General features: G+C 36.6%; 1 protein-coding gene across 7 annotated transcripts in view; it reads right to left on the reverse strand.

Annotated features, from left to right (window-relative positions):
• Nucleotides 1-16,824: 16,824 nt before the first annotated feature.
• LOC123514029 (vesicle transport protein SFT2A-like) overlaps nt 16,825-20,222 on the reverse strand; it is a 53,521-nt gene continuing 50,123 nt past the window's right edge. For all 7 annotated transcript variants that reach the window (XM_045271602.1, XM_045271600.1, XM_045271604.1 and 4 more), the window contains one exon: nt 16,825-19,691. In XM_045271602.1, coding sequence (XP_045127537.1) covers nt 19,563-19,691 — 129 coding nt within the window. In that variant the 3' untranslated portion in view covers nt 16,825-19,562. The remainder of the gene's footprint in view (nt 19,692-20,222) is intronic.

A 20,222-nucleotide genomic window follows, 5' to 3' on the forward strand; every position in this document is an offset into this window, starting at 1 on the left:
ACCCGCAACATGTTCCACGAGCTGCGGGTGGCATGTGAACACCTGGCCAACTCCCCCAATACCCCAGCCTTCCTGCGCAATGCTCTTTACCGGAGCATCACGTTTGTGTCTGGTCTGGCCCCTGTGGTGACCCAGTAGCCTTATTCTGCCACCAGGGATTTATCTAGCCATAGGGAACACAGGAATATATTATTACGTGAAGGAAGGATGGCCCATGTTCTTCTCATTCACACAAGGGAACAGAGCTTTACCATAAACTTCTCCAAGTCAATAATATTGCTTAGTGTCGTGTTTAGACTACTCTGAGGATGAGAGGCCTAACAGAGAGATGGAACACATGTCATATCAAAGATGAGTAAAAATATGTGCACTATCTTGGCAGAGTTTTTTTCCCGTAAAAAGTAAAATTTTGACAACATACTTTTTTTTTATGTAAGAGGGGAAAGCTGATCAAGGGCAACATAAAAGAAAGAAAAAAAAAAAAAGCCCACTAAGTTGCCAGTCCCCTTACAGTCAATGATATACATGACTATGAATAGAATTAGATCCTTGAAATAAGTATATATATATTTTCTAGTGAGTAGCTTCCTTTATATTTTGGTGATGTGCTGTTGATCAAGCAGTTCACCATAGATGGGTGAAACTTAATTACTGTGAAGCAACTAAATGTGTATTTTCTCAACAGTGTAATAACATCTCATAGCAATGCTGGATATCCACTCTGCCAAGAGTGATCACATAGGAAATGGTTTGCTCTCACTCTCAGCAGCTTTGTTTTAGTTGGCTGTAAGACCTTGACATGGGCATTTGTTCCACCTATGGTATCCTTGTATCCACCCAGCCCATCATGTACTCCAGGTAGTTACATGTGTTACACCTTTTGGGAAGTTTATGTGGAGTGTTTTTTTTTTTTTTTTTTTTTTTTTTTTCTGTTCACATGTCACATGTTTGAAATTAACTCTAAGACAAACTTGCATCAATATTCATTCCAATCTCTCTCTCTCTCTCTCTCTCTCTCAATATTTTTATACAGGTATTATGTTTTGTTCTTCCTTTACTGTTCAGTTATTCCAGAGTGTACAAATAGAAGCACACTTTAATGTGTTAAGGAAAGAATTAAGTAAAACTATCCCATCGTGATACTGAACATTTGAAGATATGACCTACAAAAACTACTTTCATAGTTATGTCTTATTATTCACATTAGTTTGTAGTGAATTAAATGAAGGTATGAATATATGATTACTTTTGTGAAATATATCTGATTATACATTTGATTTTGCATAAAGCTGAGACTTTTTTAAAGTGCATTGGTGAAAAATAATTTTTAACAAAATAGATTATGATGTCATTTCCATTACTAGTCTGTGGTGCATTTATATAATTAGTTCTGACTTGTGTATGGTGTTGAGCATTTCACAAGTTTTGAAGGAAGATTGGTCATGAAGTAATACTTTTTTCACATTGTAAGTTGCATGTAAAACCTATTTTGTTGGTTCTTTGTTTATTGTGTTGGAAAAAATATTTATTCTAAGTCATTGCATGCCATGAGTATGATCTTGAAGAGGTGGTTTGTCTCCTAGAGTGGCTTATAAATGTGGTTTGTCTTTAGCCAGTACTGTTTGTGGATGAGGTTTGTTTTCTAGCAGTAGCTATTGTTTGAAAAGTTTTATTTTCAGCAGATAAAAATATTTACTAATTCTTAATTTTCAGCATTAAATTGATTAGAGCATTAATGACATGATGGCATTATAAAATGCTGAAATAAATTTAAATTAAGAAGTAGCTAGTTCAGTTATTCAGTTGATTACTACTAAAAAGATGTGCAAACCCATAGATGGCAAATGGCACCTCAAACTTTTGCCAGATATGAAATATTATTTATTTTTTACTTCATATTTTCCCTCCATGTCAACTACTTCACAGCAGCTAAGTTGTTGTGGTACAAGTAGTGCATCTGCTGGAGAGGATGTGATATTTTCGTTGTTTGGTAATGAATAGTTCTTCCTTCCCTTTCTTGACTAGCCTAGTAAAATATCCCTTTAGACTCTGGAAACATGATCAAATTACTCTTGAAATCAGGTAACTAAACAAAACATTCATAAGCACAGCAAGTTATTATGGGGTGGCTACAGAGAGTACAAAGTATTATGTACTACTCTTGTGCTTTTGCACTACTCATAAAGAATAATTTTGTAGAGAAAAAATATATACTAACTGGTAAAACATGCAAACTGATTCCTAAAGCATTTAGCTTTCTGTTTGTTTTCTTCCGATGAATTCTTTGGGCAGATTTGATAAGGATGTGTGTCTATGTAAGCATTCATGTGTGCACTGGCAGGAATTGCATTTTCTGTGCATGGATGTATGTTGTGTGAGAGCACTTACCCTGGAGTAAAACATTCATTGTGGTGGTGGCAGTCACTTGATACAAGCTGTATGTAGAAATATGAGTATCATGCGTAAAAGTAATTTGTATGCAATTTTTATTTATTTATTTTACTTGATTTTATTAAACTACTGATATATTGACATTGTTTTCAGCAAACTACAAAATTTGTTGGTCATATAGTTTTATAGTTTGTTCTTTATCAATATTTTGTTTTTGTAAGACCTAAGTCCACTCAGGGTTTTTTTTTTTTTATATTAATGTTCTCATTATTATAACACTTGACCAACATGCCGAGTTGCAAACTATGTGGTACTCGATCTTCAGATGAATGTTCTCCAGCTTGTCCTATAACCACAGCCAAGAGCTTAACACTGAGGGTTGTATCTCTAGATATGCAGAAAGTATTTGCCTTCTCTCCTTATACAGAGTATATTTCCTATAAAAACCCAAAATCATTTTGTACAGATATGTGTTGTAATAAAAGATTAATGTAATGAAGTTTTTTCCCCATTAACTGTGGATGTTTGTGTTTGAATGTAACAGTCACATTTTCTGGTTAAAGATTAAAAAGAATTGTAAACCATGTTTCAAATCTACTACAGAACACTCACCACATTACAGTCTCATAGGATAGGGCTGCCGTGGTACAGTGGAACCACATGTGCTTTGGGGGCCGAGGGGTCTCCAAGTGCACAGGTTTGAATCCTCCTGACCATGGTCCGAGTGTAGGTAATGGTTTCCTTACTCAGGATAATGGTTCCCTAAAGGGTGGGCTTTCAGATAGGATGCCTCCTTTAGCTCATAAATTCCCGTGAAAAGCTCATGTGATATATACAGTGGAGACTCAATAATCGAACTTAATTAGTTCCAAATGGCCGTTCAAGTATTAAAAAGTTTGACTATTGATACCTATAAATCAGGTAATTCGTTCCAGCCATTGCCAAACCCAAGTTTAGAAAAAAAACCTGTTTAATTTTGCAGTTGCCACTAGCATTGGCACACAGAAGCAGGGTTAGCCTGTCTTTTATCTCTTCCTTTGTTATATAGACCATGTTTGGTAGTTTTTTTTTAAAAACAGGCCAGTTTCATCACAATTAACACACAAAACAGCCTGTATTCACATACTGATTACACTTGGAAATTCAATAAATGAGTAAGAACAAATGGTGTTCTGCCCACAAGCAATTCTTCCTCTTTGCAATGCAAAAAAAGAAAAAGAAAAAAAATCTAGATGCTATAGTTACCAAAATATCACAGGTTGAATGAGGTGGTATCAAAGGTGTACGTGGCTTTGTGTCCGATCTGGTCCAGCAGCCTTGGCTTGAGCGATAGAAAATGGGCCCCTTGTTTTCTCTCTCTCTCTCTCTCAATGAAAATGTTTGCAAGTGATCTAATTTGTGTATTTTTTGCAAAAACATATAAAATACATACAATAGGAGTTGCTAGTGGTGGTGGTGGAATGTCCTCCCCCGTATCAAGAGCCCAGAACATCACTATCTTTGCTCTCTATTATTGCAGAAACTGTTAATTCCATAGCCCTTCTGATAGCACTCTCATTCAAAAGTTGTCATCCCACAACATGGTGAGAGACCCGAGGTGTAGAAGTAAGGCGCGGGAGAGGTGGTGGAATCGGACACCATGAAATCACTCGCTCCCACCATCCATTGTGGGAATTGGTGACAGTGATATATAGCTTATGTTTACTTCTGACCTGGGGGCTCACCGTGCCTCAACAGAATTCCAGTTCTTTTCTTGAAATTCACAGACCACCCTTCACTTGCTTTAAAATCATCATTGGAATTAGATGTAGTATCAGAAATAAGATCACGATTGAGCAGCCTAGCCTTCGCACAAATTATGGCCTCTGACAAAGAATCACCAGTCATCTGCCTTTGGTTTATCCATTCAACAATTTTTTCATGTCTTCCACTGCCGCAGGTCGCTTAAATTACATTGCCTTTTCACACCAATCGCCACATCAGCTCTTTTTCTTCAGTATTGTGGCTACTGTAGATTTAGCCATACAGTACTCAGCTGCAAGATCGGTTATTTTTCCTCTTCTCGCATTTATCAATAATCTCCTTTCTCCTTTTGATGGTTGTCACTACATTCTTTCTTGTAGGCTTACTCTCACCATTAACAAGCCTCTTCGGTGCCATTGTAAGGTTCTAAATGCAAAAAATCTCTGGAGAGAAAGTGCAGGACAATGTTATTCTTAAGACAGTGAAGGATCAACTAGCTGCAGTGTCCTGGTGGGGTGCGTGGGACGGCGAGAAGGAAGAGACCCTTTGTTTACAACCATGTGGATGGACGTTCGACTAATAGGTATTTTTTCGAGTATTAAGTCGAACTTATGCGTTCGACTATTGAAAAGTTTGACTATTTAGACATTCGAGTATTGAGTCTCCACTGTGTATGTGTATATATATATATATATATACAGTCGGCGCCACGGGTATTGGCGCGGTTTTTTTTTCATCTGTAGCACTAAAACAAGTGCAATACTAACATGTATGTAGAACCTACCAGCCTCTAATACTTTGAGGGAAGTTCTTTCCTTTTCAGACAGCTCTCAAGGTGTCGAGAAACAGATTCAGCCAGTCTTTGGAGCATTGAGGGTTCTAAGTTGTCCCAAATGTCCTTAACCCCTTCGCGCCGGATGCTAAAAAAGCCCGCCTGTATGATATACGGGTGGTAGTGCCGCCCGAGTCCGGGAAACTCGTGCAAGCTTGTCATACGTCGTCTTTGTGTATCATGCTGCTATTTTTTAGTCACTATATCGCCTTCGAAAAGGAAAGTGGATGCTTCTCTCTTGAGAGAGAGAGAGAGAGAGAGAGAGAGAGAGAGAGAGAGAGTGACATTTGCTAATATTTTAGACACAAGCGGGACGCATGTAGCTTATCTTTTGAGAGGAAGAGGGGAGGGAGGGAAGGAGAGGAGAGAGAGAGAGAGAGAGAGAGAGAGAGAGAGAGAGAGAGAGAGAGAGAGAGAGAGAGAGAGAGAGAGAGAGAGATTAGAAAATTTGTTGATTTTGTGTGTGTGTGTGTGTGTTTTCACAAATGTTCCAAGGCGGGACGCATGTAACTTATCTTTCGAGAGGGAGAGGGGGATAGAGGGAAGGGAGATGGGGAGGGAGGAAAGGGAGATGGGAGAATGAGAGAGAGAGAGAGAGAGAGAGAGAGAGAGAGAGAGAGAGAGAGAGAAATGGAGAAATGGGAACAGTTTATCCCATTGGGTAATTTTAAACACAAGGCGGGAGGCATGTAGCTTATCTTTAGTGATTGGTGGAGACAAGGATGGTGGGAGGAGCACTAGGATTTCAAAGACAGCATACGGCGTGTGTAGTTGGTATCCAACACACTATACGGGACAACAACTGAAGAAAGCTCAGAAAAGAAATATGACGCCTACGTAGGCATCACCATATTTGCTATTGGGGCTTCATGATGCCTACATAGGCGTCACCGTATTGAAGGGGTTAATCTCCTTCACAAGCTGTTCCACAGTTGCTGTGGTACGTCCTCGTAGTCTTCATTTTATCAGTCCCCACACATTTTCAATTGGATTGAAATCTGGACTATTACTAGGCCAATCGTTTATGTAATTCACTCCTACAAATTCAAGCCATTCTTTGATTAGTTTTGCTGTGTGTGCAGGGGCACCATCCTGCATGAACACCTCACTCTTACAGGCATCAAAGCAGTCCTCGAGATGGTCACACAACAGTTCCAAATATGATTCCTTGTTCACTGTTGTGTTTTTAGGTAATATAACCAAGATAATCCCCTCCCGCTGTCTTGCATTTCTTTGTCCATCTCTGGACACTGCGCAACGATACTCTGGTCTGGATTGATATATCCTTGTTAGACTTTCCTGCCTTATAAAGTGAGCTTATTGCTGCAATTTTTTCCCTTGTGAGCTCTGGGCCTCGTGGCATTATTACAAAAATCCCACAAAAAACACAACATGTCAGAGCGGAAAAAACAATTGATACGGTCACGACTAATCACAAAAAGCAACTGAGTTATTCTATAGGCAACTGAGATCTTTATTGTCTGCATGTGGGTCTTAAGCTCAGCCTACTCTACCATGTGCTTTCACGCCAATACCAGTGTCGGTTTTCTTAGGTGTAAAATGGGGGTCCTTAATAATTCGTCACGGGTATTGGCGCACATTTTTCGCGCCAATACCTGTGGCGCCGACTGTGTATATATATATATATATATATATATATATATATATATATATATATATATATATATATATATATATATATATATATATATATATTTTGTCTCTTTACTACCTCTGAAATTTAACTTATTTCTCTTCCTGTTCTTGTTTCCATGCATTTCTAAATTCCTTCAGGTTGTTTTCACTCAATCCAGTTTCTACTGTCCTCAATCCCATCCTGTACTTTTTTCTGTACACTCCTTAACCCATAAACTGCGGCATTCACATTCAGAGGGTGTCACCTGGTGTGGCTAAATCAGCGAACGATTGACTTTCAATGAAAGATATATACTTTATAAAGATGTGTCACAGATACTTCATTTCACAATTCTGTAACTCAAAATTTACTGTAGCTACCATATTTCTAAGTATTTTTCGCCACAAAAATGGATTTCTGGCAGTATCTGGAGGCATTGTGGAGAGCGGGATGGGAGGGGGGAGGTAGGAGGAGGCGGCAGGGGGGATACACACAGACCGCTTGTTGCCACTGTTCGTCGACGGGACAGTGTTGTCAACGCTCGAATGTTGTCTCTCTCTCTCTCTCTCTCTCTCTCTCTCTCTCTCTCTCTCTCTTGCTTGCTTCAAGAGAAATAAATGATAAAACAAAAGTATTTTATTTCTGTAATGGCAATTTTCGTATAAGTAATATTCTTTCCACTATTCTGACACTAATATTTTGAATCGCAAATAAAATAAAAGGCATCAAAGTATATGCAGTAAATAACATACATATGGAATGGATAAATTGGTCAAATAAAAATGCATATGCACTGGTAATGGTAATGCGAAATATTGCTCTAGCCTCCTATTGTTTTACAATTTTTTTTTGTCTCTATCTCTCTCACACTTATTTCAAAATAAATAAGTGAAACAAAAATACTTTTTGCTTGGTTCACAATAAATAAAGTAACGAAATATTAATTCCGTGTAAGCCACAATAACATACATATCATACTATATATCTGTGTGTGTTGTGTGTGTGTGTGAGAGAGAGAGAGAGAGAGAGAGAGAGAGAGAGAGAGAGAGAGAGAGAGAGAGAGAGAGAGAGAGAGAGAGAGAGAGAGAGAGAGAGAGAGAGAGAGAGAGAGAGACGATGAGTCACGACTCATGACGCACAGTGCGGGCCGGGCCGACACGTCTGACAGTGTTACAAACGTCTAGTGAAGATGGTCTTGTTTCCATAATCTTATTCGCTTTATCTCTTTTTTCTGATATACAAAAAAACTTTTATACTACTAAATAAAATAAAAACATAGTGGTTTCATTGGTTTCCTTTATAAATATGATATAAATAACCACATTCTTATTAGAAGGAAATAAATTACTAAAAGAAAGGTTATTAGAACACAAAAAAATAATTTCAAAGAAATACGAATCACGGGAACTTTATGGTGCCTGTTTAAAAAGAGCGCTTCCAGAAGGCGTACAGCAGTTTGCCGCCAAGCCACCCAGAAGACGTACAGCAGTTTTCGGGTTAAGGAGTTTTCGTAGTCGATACATGTAGCTTTTGGTATATCATTTTGTTTCTTTATCTCCTGTATCTCCTCCTCTAATACCTGATTGATTACATTGACCTTCTCACATTCGACTCATTTTAATATCAGCTCTGTGTTATCCATTATCAGTCTGTCCTGCTTGTTCATTAAATTCAACATCACTTCCTTCATGTACTTTATCTCTCTTTCCACATTTATCAACCTCCTCATATTGCCTCTTTCATCTCTAAATCCTGAAAAGTCCTTATCCATATTATCCTCAGTCAATCTCTTCAGTCCAACAGATGTTTCAATAAATCGCTGATTTTCACAAGATGCCATTTGTTTTGATGTTGATTCCATTTCTCTCTCCATTTTTCCATCTATACAATCCAAAACTCATTTATTATGGGAACAAAAGAACCCTATGGTCCCCTACCCCCCCTCTAGTTCAGACTCCAATGCCTGCTGAAGCTCTTTCCCTGGGAGATGCTCAGCACGTTTTCTCAGTGCGGTGTCTGCTGTGTGTATTTACCTAGTTGTAGTTTTACAGGGCCTGGGCTTTATGCTCGTGTGGTCCCGTCTCCATATCTACACTTATCTAATTTTTCTTTAAAACTATGTACACTCTTTGCTGACACCACTTCCTCACTCAAACTGTTCCAAGTCTCAACACATCTTTGCGGGAAACTAAATTTTTTAACATCTCTCAGACATCATCCCTTCCTTAGTTTCTTACTATGCGATCTTGTGCTTCTAAAGTCATATTCTTCTCTCAGGATCAGTTTCTCATTATCCACTTCATCCATTCCGTTAATCAATTTATAAACTTGTATCAGATCCCCTCTCTCTCTTCTCTGCTCCAAGGTTGGTAGATCCATAGCCTTTAGTCTCTCCTCATATGTCATCCCTTTAAATTCTGGAACCATTCTTGTAGCCATTTTTTGTAGTCTCTCTAATTTTCTTATGTGTTTCTTTTTATGGGGAGTCCATATTTTAGTACTTATCAATTTCTTCATCATTTTCTTGTCCATATAGTGAAATGCTACTACAATATTCCTTAGCAAATTATACGTCTCTGAAAATTCTATCAATATGGCTTACCGGTTGATTATTTTCTTCCATTGTCACTCCCAAGTCCTTTTCCTTCTTTACTTTTTCTAGTTCTACTCTATCTCCCATCTTATACATTCCCACTGGTCGTCTTTCACTTTTTCCCATTTCCATGACATGGCTTTTGTCCACATTGAATTCCATCTCCCATTTTTTGCTCCATTTCCAGATCTTGTTTAAGTCTTCCTGTAGTATTTCACAATCCTCTTTTTGTTTAATGACTCTGCACAGTTTCGCATCGTCCATAAACAGATTTATGTAGCTGTTCACTCCCTCTGGCATGTCATTTATATATGAGAAAAAGTATTGGTGCCAATACTGACCCCTGTGGCACTCCGCTGTCTACTGTTCTCCACTTGGACTTCATATCTTTAACTATCGTCCTTATTTCTCTCCCCCTTAAGTAATTCTTCATCCATCTCAATGTGCTTCCTTTTAAGCCACCCTTCTCCTCTAACTTCCATAGTAATCTTTCATGTGGCACTTTATCAAACGCCTTTTTTAGATCTAAATAAATACAGTCAACCCATCCTCTCTCTCTTGTACTTTATCAACTATTCTAGAGTAGAAACTCAATAAATTTGTTACACATGACCGACCTTTTCTAAAACCAAATTGGCTATTTGATAATATTTTGTTGTCTTCAAGAAACTCAATCCATTGCTTCTTTATTACTTTTTCACACATCTTGCATATTACACTAGTTAGTGATACCGGTCTGTAATTTAAAGGTTCTTCCTTCCTTCCGCTCTTATATATGGGAACCACCTCAGCTCTTTTCCACTCCACTGGCACTGTTCCATTTTCAATTGAGCATTTTATGATGTTGTATATTGGACTTGCTAGTTCTTCCCTACATTCTTTCAGTATTCTGCCTGAGACTTCATCCGGTCCCATTGCCTTTTCCTCATCTAGTTCCGTCATCAACTTTTTATTTCAAGCTTGGTTACTTTAATCTCTTTCATATAGACAGTCTCTCTATTACCCTGTGGTCTTTCAAATTTGGATTCCTTAGTAAAGACCTCATGAAATTTACTATTTAACAGTTCTGCCATACTTTTGGGTCTTCCACCATTCCGTTTTCTCCTTTTAACCTTTCTATTGTTTCTTTTTGTCTTATTTTTCCATTTATGAATCTGTAGAACAATTTTGGTTGTTCCTTACATTTTTCGACAATGTCCTTTTCATAGTTCCTTTCTTCTTCCTTTCTCACCTTAGCATATTCATTTCTTGCTGTTTTGAAGTTTTCCTTATTTTCTGGATTTCTGTTTCTTCTCCACCTTTTCCATGCTCCATCTCGTTTCTCCTTTGCCCTAGCACATCTTGCATTAAACCAATCTTTCTTTCCTTCTTCTTTAGGTCTATATTTTGGGACATATTCCTGACCCCAGTTTTGTATATTTCCAAAAATAAGTTATATTTCTCTTGAACCGTTAATGAGTTTTCCATCTCCTCCCAGTTTACGTTTTAAAATAGTTCTTGAGATTCTCAATATCAGCCTTTCTGTAATTTAATCGGTCTCCTTTGTATGATTCATCTCTATCTTCCTTTCCTTCTTCTATATCCATTTCTAATATTACATGGTCACTCTTTCCCAATGGGCACTTGTATCTTATATCATCGTTAATTGGTATATCCCTTGTAAAAACTAGGTCTAATCTTGCCGGCTCATCGTTTCCTCTGAATCTTGTGTTTTCCTTTACTCTTTGGACCATCAAATTATCTATCATTAGGTTCAGGAATCTATCTCCCAGGCATCTTCCCCATACCACTTTCATAATTTTCCCAGTCTACCTCCTTACAGTTGAAATCTCCTACCAATATCACTTTTCTCCTTTCCTTAATGATTCTTGTAAGACTCCTTATTGTGTCATCTATCATGTCTCTATATTCTTGGTTAGTCCATGAGTTTGTTTTGGTGGCACATATGTTCCAATGATTGTTAACTCCTTTTTATTAATATGCATCTTAACATACAGTATTTCTGATTTTCCTTCCCAAACTCCACTTGATTTACCACTATCTCCTTCCTTAACATCATCATGACTCCTCCTCCTCCTTTACCCACTCTGTCTCTCCTCCATATATTATACCTTTTATCTATGTCTATTTTATTGCCTCATTTAACTTTGTTTCCACCAGGCATACAATATCTGGTTCTTCTTTCTTTATGTAATCTCTTAATTCTAATTTACTAGATAAAATCCCATCTATGTTTGTATACATCATTTTTAATCTCTTGTTCTTATCATTTTTAGTTAAACTTGCTCCATTTTTTCTCTTCTTTCTCTTTTATATACCATTTCCTTATCCTGTCTCCTATAATTCTCCAAAAATGCCTTCTTCTCCTCCTCTGACCTTTCATTATTTTTTCTCTTGCTTCTGCCACCAGTTCATTGTGTCTCTTCCTTTCCTCCTCGTTTCTATTTTTCTTTATATATATATATATATATATATATATATATATATATATATATATATATATATATATATATATATATATATATATCTTTGCAACCTTCTGTTTCTCTGAGTTTTGTTTTTCTATATAGTACTTCTGCTGCTGCTTGTGATTTTAGTAATATCTTAATTGGTCTCACTGTTCCTTCTTGATATGGTCCCATTCTATGGATTTCTTCTACTTCCTCTTCTGTCTATCCTCGTCATTCAGATGTTTTAGTAGGTCTTTTACTGATTTAATTTCGTCTTTTTCCCTTCTTGGTCTATATTTAACATTTTTTTCTTTCGGTCCAAAAATAATTACACTCTTCTTTTTTTCCGCAATTTCTCTTACTAAATTTTCTTTTTTCTTGAGGACTCTTATCATTTTGCCTGTCATATTTTCATCTGTTTCTTTTAACTGTTCTTGAAATACTTCTTGAAATGATTCCTTGTCTTTCTTATCTTGGATTCTCCATGCTTGTACTTCTTTTTTAATCACGTCTTGTACTCTTTCTTCTTCTTTGTTAACTAGATCTTTTAGCTTCTCTTTTTCTTTCTCGGCTTTACCGAGTCCTTCTTCCATCAATTTCTTGTAGTTCGCTATTTGGACTTTTAATTCTTCATTTTCGGTTCTTAGCCTAGTTTCGTTTTCTTCCACTCTTTTATCCTTTCTTTCAATTTCTGGAGCTCTTTATCCTGTTCTTCATTCTCTTTCATTCCCATACTCTCCTTTATCAATTTATCTAATTTACGTTCGATAGTCAAGACTCTATCAAATAGTGAAGTTTGCGCCGTATCAAAGCCTTCAAATTCTCTTTCTCCCTCACCAACATTGTCATCATCAGCTTTCATTCTTTCCCTTGTCACATACCTGCATTTAGATGGAATCTCTTTCTCACTCATTATTATTTAACACTGTATTCATGAAAAAAAAAAAAAAAAAAAAAAAAAAGAGTCCACACTTTTCGCCCAGGCCACTGCAAACCCAAACAAAGGTAGTGAAGATCAGCTGATTCTCGGGAGCGACGGTATTGCGTGCTTCCTCTACCGCGTCTCGTGTGTGTGTGTGTGTGTGTGTGTGTGTGTGTGTGTGTGTGTGTGTATTTACCTAGTTGTAATTTTACAGGGCCTGGGCTTTATGCTTGTGTGGCCCCATCTCCATATCTACACTTATCCAATTTTTCTTTAAAACTATGCACATTCGCTGCTGACACCACTTCTTCACTGAAACTGTTCCACATCTCAACACATCTTTGAGGGAAAATTTTTTAACATCTCTCAGACATCTTCCCTTTCTTAGCTTTTTACTATGCGATCTTGTGCTTCGAATGTCATATTCTTCTCTCAGGATCAGTTTCTCATCATCCACTTGGTCCATTCCGTTGATCAATTTATAAACTTGTATCAGATCCCCTCTCTCCCTTCTCTCTCTGTGTGTGTGTGTAAATTAGTACATTAACTAATAAAATCTTATCTCTTTCTACCAGAGGAAGGTTCCATCTGAAATATCAATCCTATTGTATTTCTACAAAACATTAGAGTTCACTGCTACTGTTCCTTGATCAATGAAACTAGGCAAGCAGCACATCAGTGAAATAATCTAGAGTGGAAGATATGGATATAAACTTATGACTCATTTCATCAGGATTCCTGCATTTTGCTTTTCATTTGAGCCTTACCCCAGGTTGATATGTATCGGTCTATCTATTTATAAATACATATGTCCAATTTCTGTTCCTGAGAACGTTTCCAAGAGGACAAGATGACCATGATAAAAGTCTCCATTTATAATATATAATTTTCTGGCAATATTTTGACAACAATGATAAGTGAAGATATATGGATAAAATGAAGATTATATGTACATAATTAGAATCAACACTAGTTCAAGCTAAAGTCTGCTTTGATGAGCTGATGTGTAAATTTCTCACTTATATTTTTCTTTGACACCTGACTCTCTGGGACCATCTTACAAGGGAATGGCCATAGCAGAAGAACCTTCACTTTCAACTTTCTCTCTCTTCCTCAACTATTATGAACAATGGCTGTTTTCCTTGTCCACTCAAAATACACTTATACAATCATACTTTTTTTTTTAAGTAAGAGGGAGGGCAAAAAAATGAATATAAAAAAAAGGGCCCACTTGAACTATAGTTTCTATAAAAGAATCAAAAGAATTAGTCAAAATTCAGGGACAAATGTCTTAACACCTCTCTCTTAAAAGAAGTTAAGTCGTATGAAGATGGAAATGTAGAAGCAGGCAGGGAGTTCCAGAGTTTATCAGTGAAAGGTATGAATGATTGAAAATACTGGTTAACTCTTGTATTAGAAGGTTGGACAGAATAGGGATGAGAGGAAGAAGAAAACCTTGTGCAATGAGGCCACAGGAGGAGGGGGGCCTGCAGTTAGCAAGATCAATAGAGCAGTTAGCATGAAATAGCGATAAAAGATAGAAAGGGATGCAAAATTTTGGCAGTGAGAGAGAGACTGAAGACAGTCAGTCAGAGGAGAGAAGTTGATGAGACAAAAAGCCTTTGATTCCACCCTATCAAATAAAGCTGTATGAGTGCAACCTCCCAAAACATTTGAAGAGTACTCCATACAAGGACGGATAAGGCCCTTGTACAAAAATTAGCAGTTGAACAGGTGAGAAAAACTGGCAGAGACGCTGCAGAACACCTAACTTCATAGAAGCAGTTTTAACAAAAGATGAGATGCGAAGCTTCTAGTTAAGATTATGAGTAAAGGACAGACCGAGGATATTTAGTGTGGAAGAGGGAGACAGTCGAGTATCATTTAAGAAGAGGATAGTTGTCTGGAAGGTTGTTTCAAGTTGATAGATGGAGGAATTGAGTATTTGAAGCATTGAACACTACTAAGTTTTCTCTGCCCCAATCAGAAATCTTAGAACGATCAAAAGTCAGGCATTTTGTGGCATCCCTGCGTGATCTGTTGACTTCCTACAGGGCTGGACATCTCTAAAAAGACGTGAAAGATATAGGGTGGTATCATCAACGTAGGATAGGGCAAGAAGTTTGGTTAAGGTCATTAATGAATAATAGAAAGATAGTAGGTGATAGGACAAAACCCTGAGGAACACCACTGTTAATAGATTAAGAAGAAAAACAGTGGCCGTCTACCATGACTGCAATAGAACGATTGGAAAGGAAACTTGAGATAAAGCTGCAGAGAGAAAGATAGAAACCATAGAAAGGTAGTTTTAAAATCAAAGCTTTATGCCAAACTCTATCAAAAGCTTTTGATATGTCTAATGCAACAGCAAAATTTTCACCGAAATCTCTAGAAGAGGATGACCAAGACTTAGTAAGGAACGCCAGATCACCAGTACAGCGACCTTGATGGAAGCCATACTGGCGATCAAATAGAAGATTGTGAAGTGACATGTTTAAGAATCTTCCTATTGAGGATAGATTAAAAACTTTAGACAAGCAAAAGATTAAAGCTATAGGACAGTAGTTTGAGGGATTAGAACGGTCACCCTTTTTAGGAACAGGATGAATGTATGCAAACTTCCAGCAAGAAGGAAAGGTAGAAGTCGATAGGCATAGTTGAACGAGTTTGGCCAGGCAACGTGCAAGCACGGAAGGACAGTTTTTGAGAACAATAGGAGGGACTCCATCAGGTCCATAAGTCTTCTGAGGGTTTATACCAGCGAGGGCATGGAAAACATCATTACGAAGAATTTTGATTGAAGACATGAAATAGTAAGAGGGAGGAGGAGAGGGTGGGACAAGCCCAGAATCCTCCAAGGTGGAGTTGTTAGCAAAGGTTTGAGAGAAAAGTTCAGCTTTAGAAACAGATGAGATGGCAGTAGTGCCATCAGGATGAAATAAAGGAGGGAAAGATGAAGAAATAAAGTTATTGGAGATGTTTTTGGCGACATGCTAGAAGTCATGAGGGGAGTTAGAGTTTAAAAGAATTTGACATTTTCTATTTATGAAGGAGTGTTTGACAAGTTGAAGAACAGACTTGGCATGATTCCGGGCAGAGATATAAAGTGCATGAGATTCAGAAGATGGAAGGCTCAAGTACCTTTTGTGGGTAACCTCTCTATCATATATAGCACGAGAACAGGCTGTGTTAAACCAAGGTTTAGAAGGTTTAGGTTGAGAAAAAGAATGAGGAATGTACTCCTCCATGTCAGACACTATCACCTCTGTTATGTGTTCAGCACACAGAGATGGGTCTCTGATGCAGAAACAGTAATCATTCCAGGGAAAATCAGCATAATACCTCCTCATGTCCCCCCAAATGGCAGAGGCCAAATGCCAGAGGCACCTTTGCTTAGGGGATCCTGTGGAGGGATTGGAGAAACAGTACAAGATACAGAAATGAGATTATGATTGGAGGAGCTCAACGGAGATGAAAGGGTGACAGCATACGCAGAAGGATTAGAGGTAAGGAAAAGATCAAGAATGTTGGGGTTTATCTCCAAGACGGTTAGGAATACGAGTAGGGTGTTGCACCAGTTGCTCTAGGTCATGGAGGATAGCAAAGTTGAAGGCTAGTTCACCAGCATGGTCAGTGAAGGGAGAGGAAAGCCAAAGCTGGTGGTGAACATTGAAATCTCCAAGGATGGAGATCTCTGCAAAAGGAAAGAGGGACAGAATGTGCTCCACTTTGGATGTTAAATATTCAAGAAATTTACTATAGTCAGAGGAGTTAGGGGAGAGATAGACAGCACAGATAAATTTAGTTAGAGAGTGACTGTTGAGTAGGAGGGAACAGAGAAGGGACTACTGTCAGTTGCCTCAGACATCTGTTTCAGTAAGGAAAAGAAGATTAGGTTTAGTAAAGGAGAGGTGGTGTTCCACAGATTGAAATTTAAATCTAAGACCGTGAATGTTGCAGAAGTTACTGTAGAAAAAGTTGAGGGAGGTGTCAAGACATTTTGGGTTGCTAATGAGAGGCTAGTCTGACCTGGGGTCATTTCTGCTTGACTGCTACTGCATAATAAATAAAAAGTTTACTTTCACAGACATGACAGAGTGATAAAAAGTACAAGCTTTGTCTCAAAACACTGAGAGATTCAACTTAAGTTTTGCTTTAGTGAATTACTTTTGGTATGAGATACTTCTCTCTAAAGTGTAGTTTCTACCAAATCTACACATATAAAACAGAGCATTTTGGAAACAATATTACCAAAAGTATGCAAAAATTTATATTTGTATATCTTCAACAGTAAGAGCAAGCATTAAATTATTAGAAAAAAATATACAGCAGAGGGCAGTTTCATAGATTGCCATCCATCTGTTAATAGTATGCACACATTTATGTTACCTGTATATAAAAACATTTGTGTAAATTGGTGAGACTATGGAGGAATATATATATATATATATATATATATATATATATATATATATATATATATATATATATATATATATATATATATATATATATATATATATATATATATATATATATATATATATATATATATATATATATATATATATATATATATATATATATAAATGTTTAAATGGAAGGCACAAACAATACCATCAAAGCTCAATATTTCTAGTCACAATACAACAGAATGCTCTCAAGGCTACAAACAGTTGTGACTCCTCACAAGGCCCACAGCTTCTACAGGTTTTATTTTGATCAAAACCCTTGGTTTCAGTGCAGAAAGTAAGTTTCATCCAACGTCTTCACTCATAAAAAATACTAAGAAAATATGTTCTTTAAGTGATATCTAACACAAAAATTATTAAAGTCTGAAATAGTTTATCACTGCAGTGGTCTCAAGTACACCAAAGCTGTCCTTTGAGTGTAGTATCCTGCTGGTACATCTATTTCTTGATAAGCGTGACAATTTAGAAGGTGGAAATTCAATGAAGAATGATGTGGGGTAATACCTTACAAGGTGTTGGATCATATAAATGCTATTAAAAAAGAAAAATTTATAGCAGAACTGTATTGGCAACACTGCAAATGGACATAATGACTGTGAACAAGATGTCTAGTTCTGTTTCTTATGAGATACTGCAAGCGAATAGAAGATTAGTTTTTTAAGTTTTTGTGGCATCCAGTGTAACTTCCAACATTCATATCATATTATATTGTTACCTTGAATGTAGTGTTTGTAAGGTATTGAATATGAATATATATATATATATATATATATATATATATATATATATATATATATATATATATATATATATATACAATATTTGCATATATATATATATGTAATATTTGACAATATACAGTGGAGACTCAATACTCGAACTTAATTTGTTCCAAATGGTTGTTTGAGCATCCAAAAGTTCAACTACCGATACCTATAAATCAGGTAATTCATTTTAACCTTAGCAAAACCTAAAGTTTACAAAATTTCAATGTAATTCTTTTATAATTTTGATTTGTAGATACCGTAAGTGAAGGATAACACAGAAGAGGAGGGGAGAAGGGTGGGGAAGAGGAGGGAGGTTATTAGTGGGTGTAAGAGTCACCATCCATGAAAATGTCTGGTGTATACTGGTATTTTAGCTTTGGTATTACCAGTATTACCACTATCAGAACAAAACAACTGGCAGCAACAAGGAGGGAGAGGCCAGAGCTTGTTTACAACCTCATCAAAAATATTTTCACTAATAAGCCTCTTTGGTGCCATTGTAAGTTTCTAAATGAAAAACTACAGACAAAATGCAGAGGAATGTTGTTCTCACAACTGTGGTGGAACAACTGGCTGTGGTGGGGAGGGAGAGCCCAGGAGCCTTTGTTTACAACCATGTGTGCAGACGTTTCACTGCCAGGTATTTTTTTGAGTATTAAGTCAAACGTTCATGTTCGAGTATTGAAAAGTTTGCCTATTAAGATGTTTGCGTATTGAGCCTCCACTGCACTTAGCTTTTATCCATCACTGTTGCTGTGATATTGGTTTGAGGGCGACATGGGGTAAGGAGCAGCTTTCTGTACCATACCATGAGTTATATAGTGTACACAAATTACAAATTTTTTCACGTAAAAGCAAGATGAAACCCCCTATATACTAGCTTAGTTGTACTTAACAGAAATATATGTAAGTATCAGCTGTATACTACATTAGTTGACAAATAATATAGTTAGGCTGATGCGAGGTGTATCGTACTATTAGTGGAAAAATATGAATAAAAATTTGGTTTAATCTTAAAAGTAAGAGTGTGGGTCAGAAACATCCCTCATTTATAACATTCATAATACTTTTCCTTGATACTGCAGGGTTAATACAGCCATAAAATACTGATCAAGATGATGTAGTTATGCCTCAAAACAATTTCTTCTGCTGTTCTTTCATTAATAGAAAGCTTTATATAATGAGTCAGTTCAATTTCAGACATCAATATCTCATTTATCATAATTTCAAATTATTTTGGGGTCAAAATAGCATTATAAATTACCTCTGTTATGAGTGTGATTTCTACAAGATGGAAGTTTTTGTTGAAAAAAAAAAAAAAAAAAAAAAAAAATCACAAAAAGTATAATATGCCACCCTCATCACTCTACCTAGCATTTTAAGATGAAATGTTACAAATTGTTTCAATTAAAGACTCCCATGACATACCACATGAAACCTGAAAGCTTCAATTTTCCATGGTGGTCATTGCTCTATGTATTTACAACATAAAAGGATATTGACTGACACATCTTGAATTAACCTAATCCCTGCAGGAGCCAAGGGCCTTTCTATTCAGATGCTTTCTTAGTTAAAATCGTCACCAATCTTCACAAACATAGAAATGTATAAACTAGTCTCTTAGCATATACTTTCACATATTGGGGTGAAATACAATAAATACAAAATCTCAGGTTAATTACGTAGCACTGACGACTCACATATCACGTGCAAGGCACAGCAGGACACATGGAAGGACTTGATCATGAGCCAAGGCTTACTCCACGCAGGAGGCAAAACACTTTTTGGCTGCATCTCGTGCATATGGAATGTAAGAGAGGGAGTACCATGTCATGGCCAGGAACTGTATGATCACCATAAGTAGTGCCAGGGCCTTCTTGTGGATCTGGAACAGTGAGCAGTTGGTGTTAGTTATTTTGTATACCTAGACCAATGAGATCTGGGGATGAGTTGATATAAGATGCTTTAAATAAAAAAAAACATAACATATTACCTTCCACAGAGGGAATGCATTATCCTTAACTCCAATATTTTACAACAAGCCTAGTGACCCACAGCAGCTTAGTCAGTATGTGTGATCTTTTTTTAACTTTTTGCCATAAAGTTTCATGCGGGACCAATGACAAAAACATCCTATGGCATATTAGACCAATGCAAGTCTCTCCCACATTCTAAAAAGTTACTTATAAGATCACTACTGAATATCAATAATGACATTTCATGTATTAATATCAAATCCTAACAACATGGAAGGAAAAAAAAAAAAAAATAAATAAATAAAAATAAAAATAAATAAATAAATAAAATGGGGAAAAAAAACAGTAACAATAATATAATCATAATAATAACAATAGTAATAATAATAAAAATAAAAATAAAAATAAAATAATAATATTAATAATAATAATAATAATAA

Source organism: Portunus trituberculatus, chromosome 37, assembly GCF_017591435.1.
Source record: "Portunus trituberculatus isolate SZX2019 chromosome 37, ASM1759143v1, whole genome shotgun sequence".
Lineage (NCBI taxonomy): Eukaryota > Metazoa > Arthropoda > Malacostraca > Decapoda > Portunidae > Portunus > Portunus trituberculatus.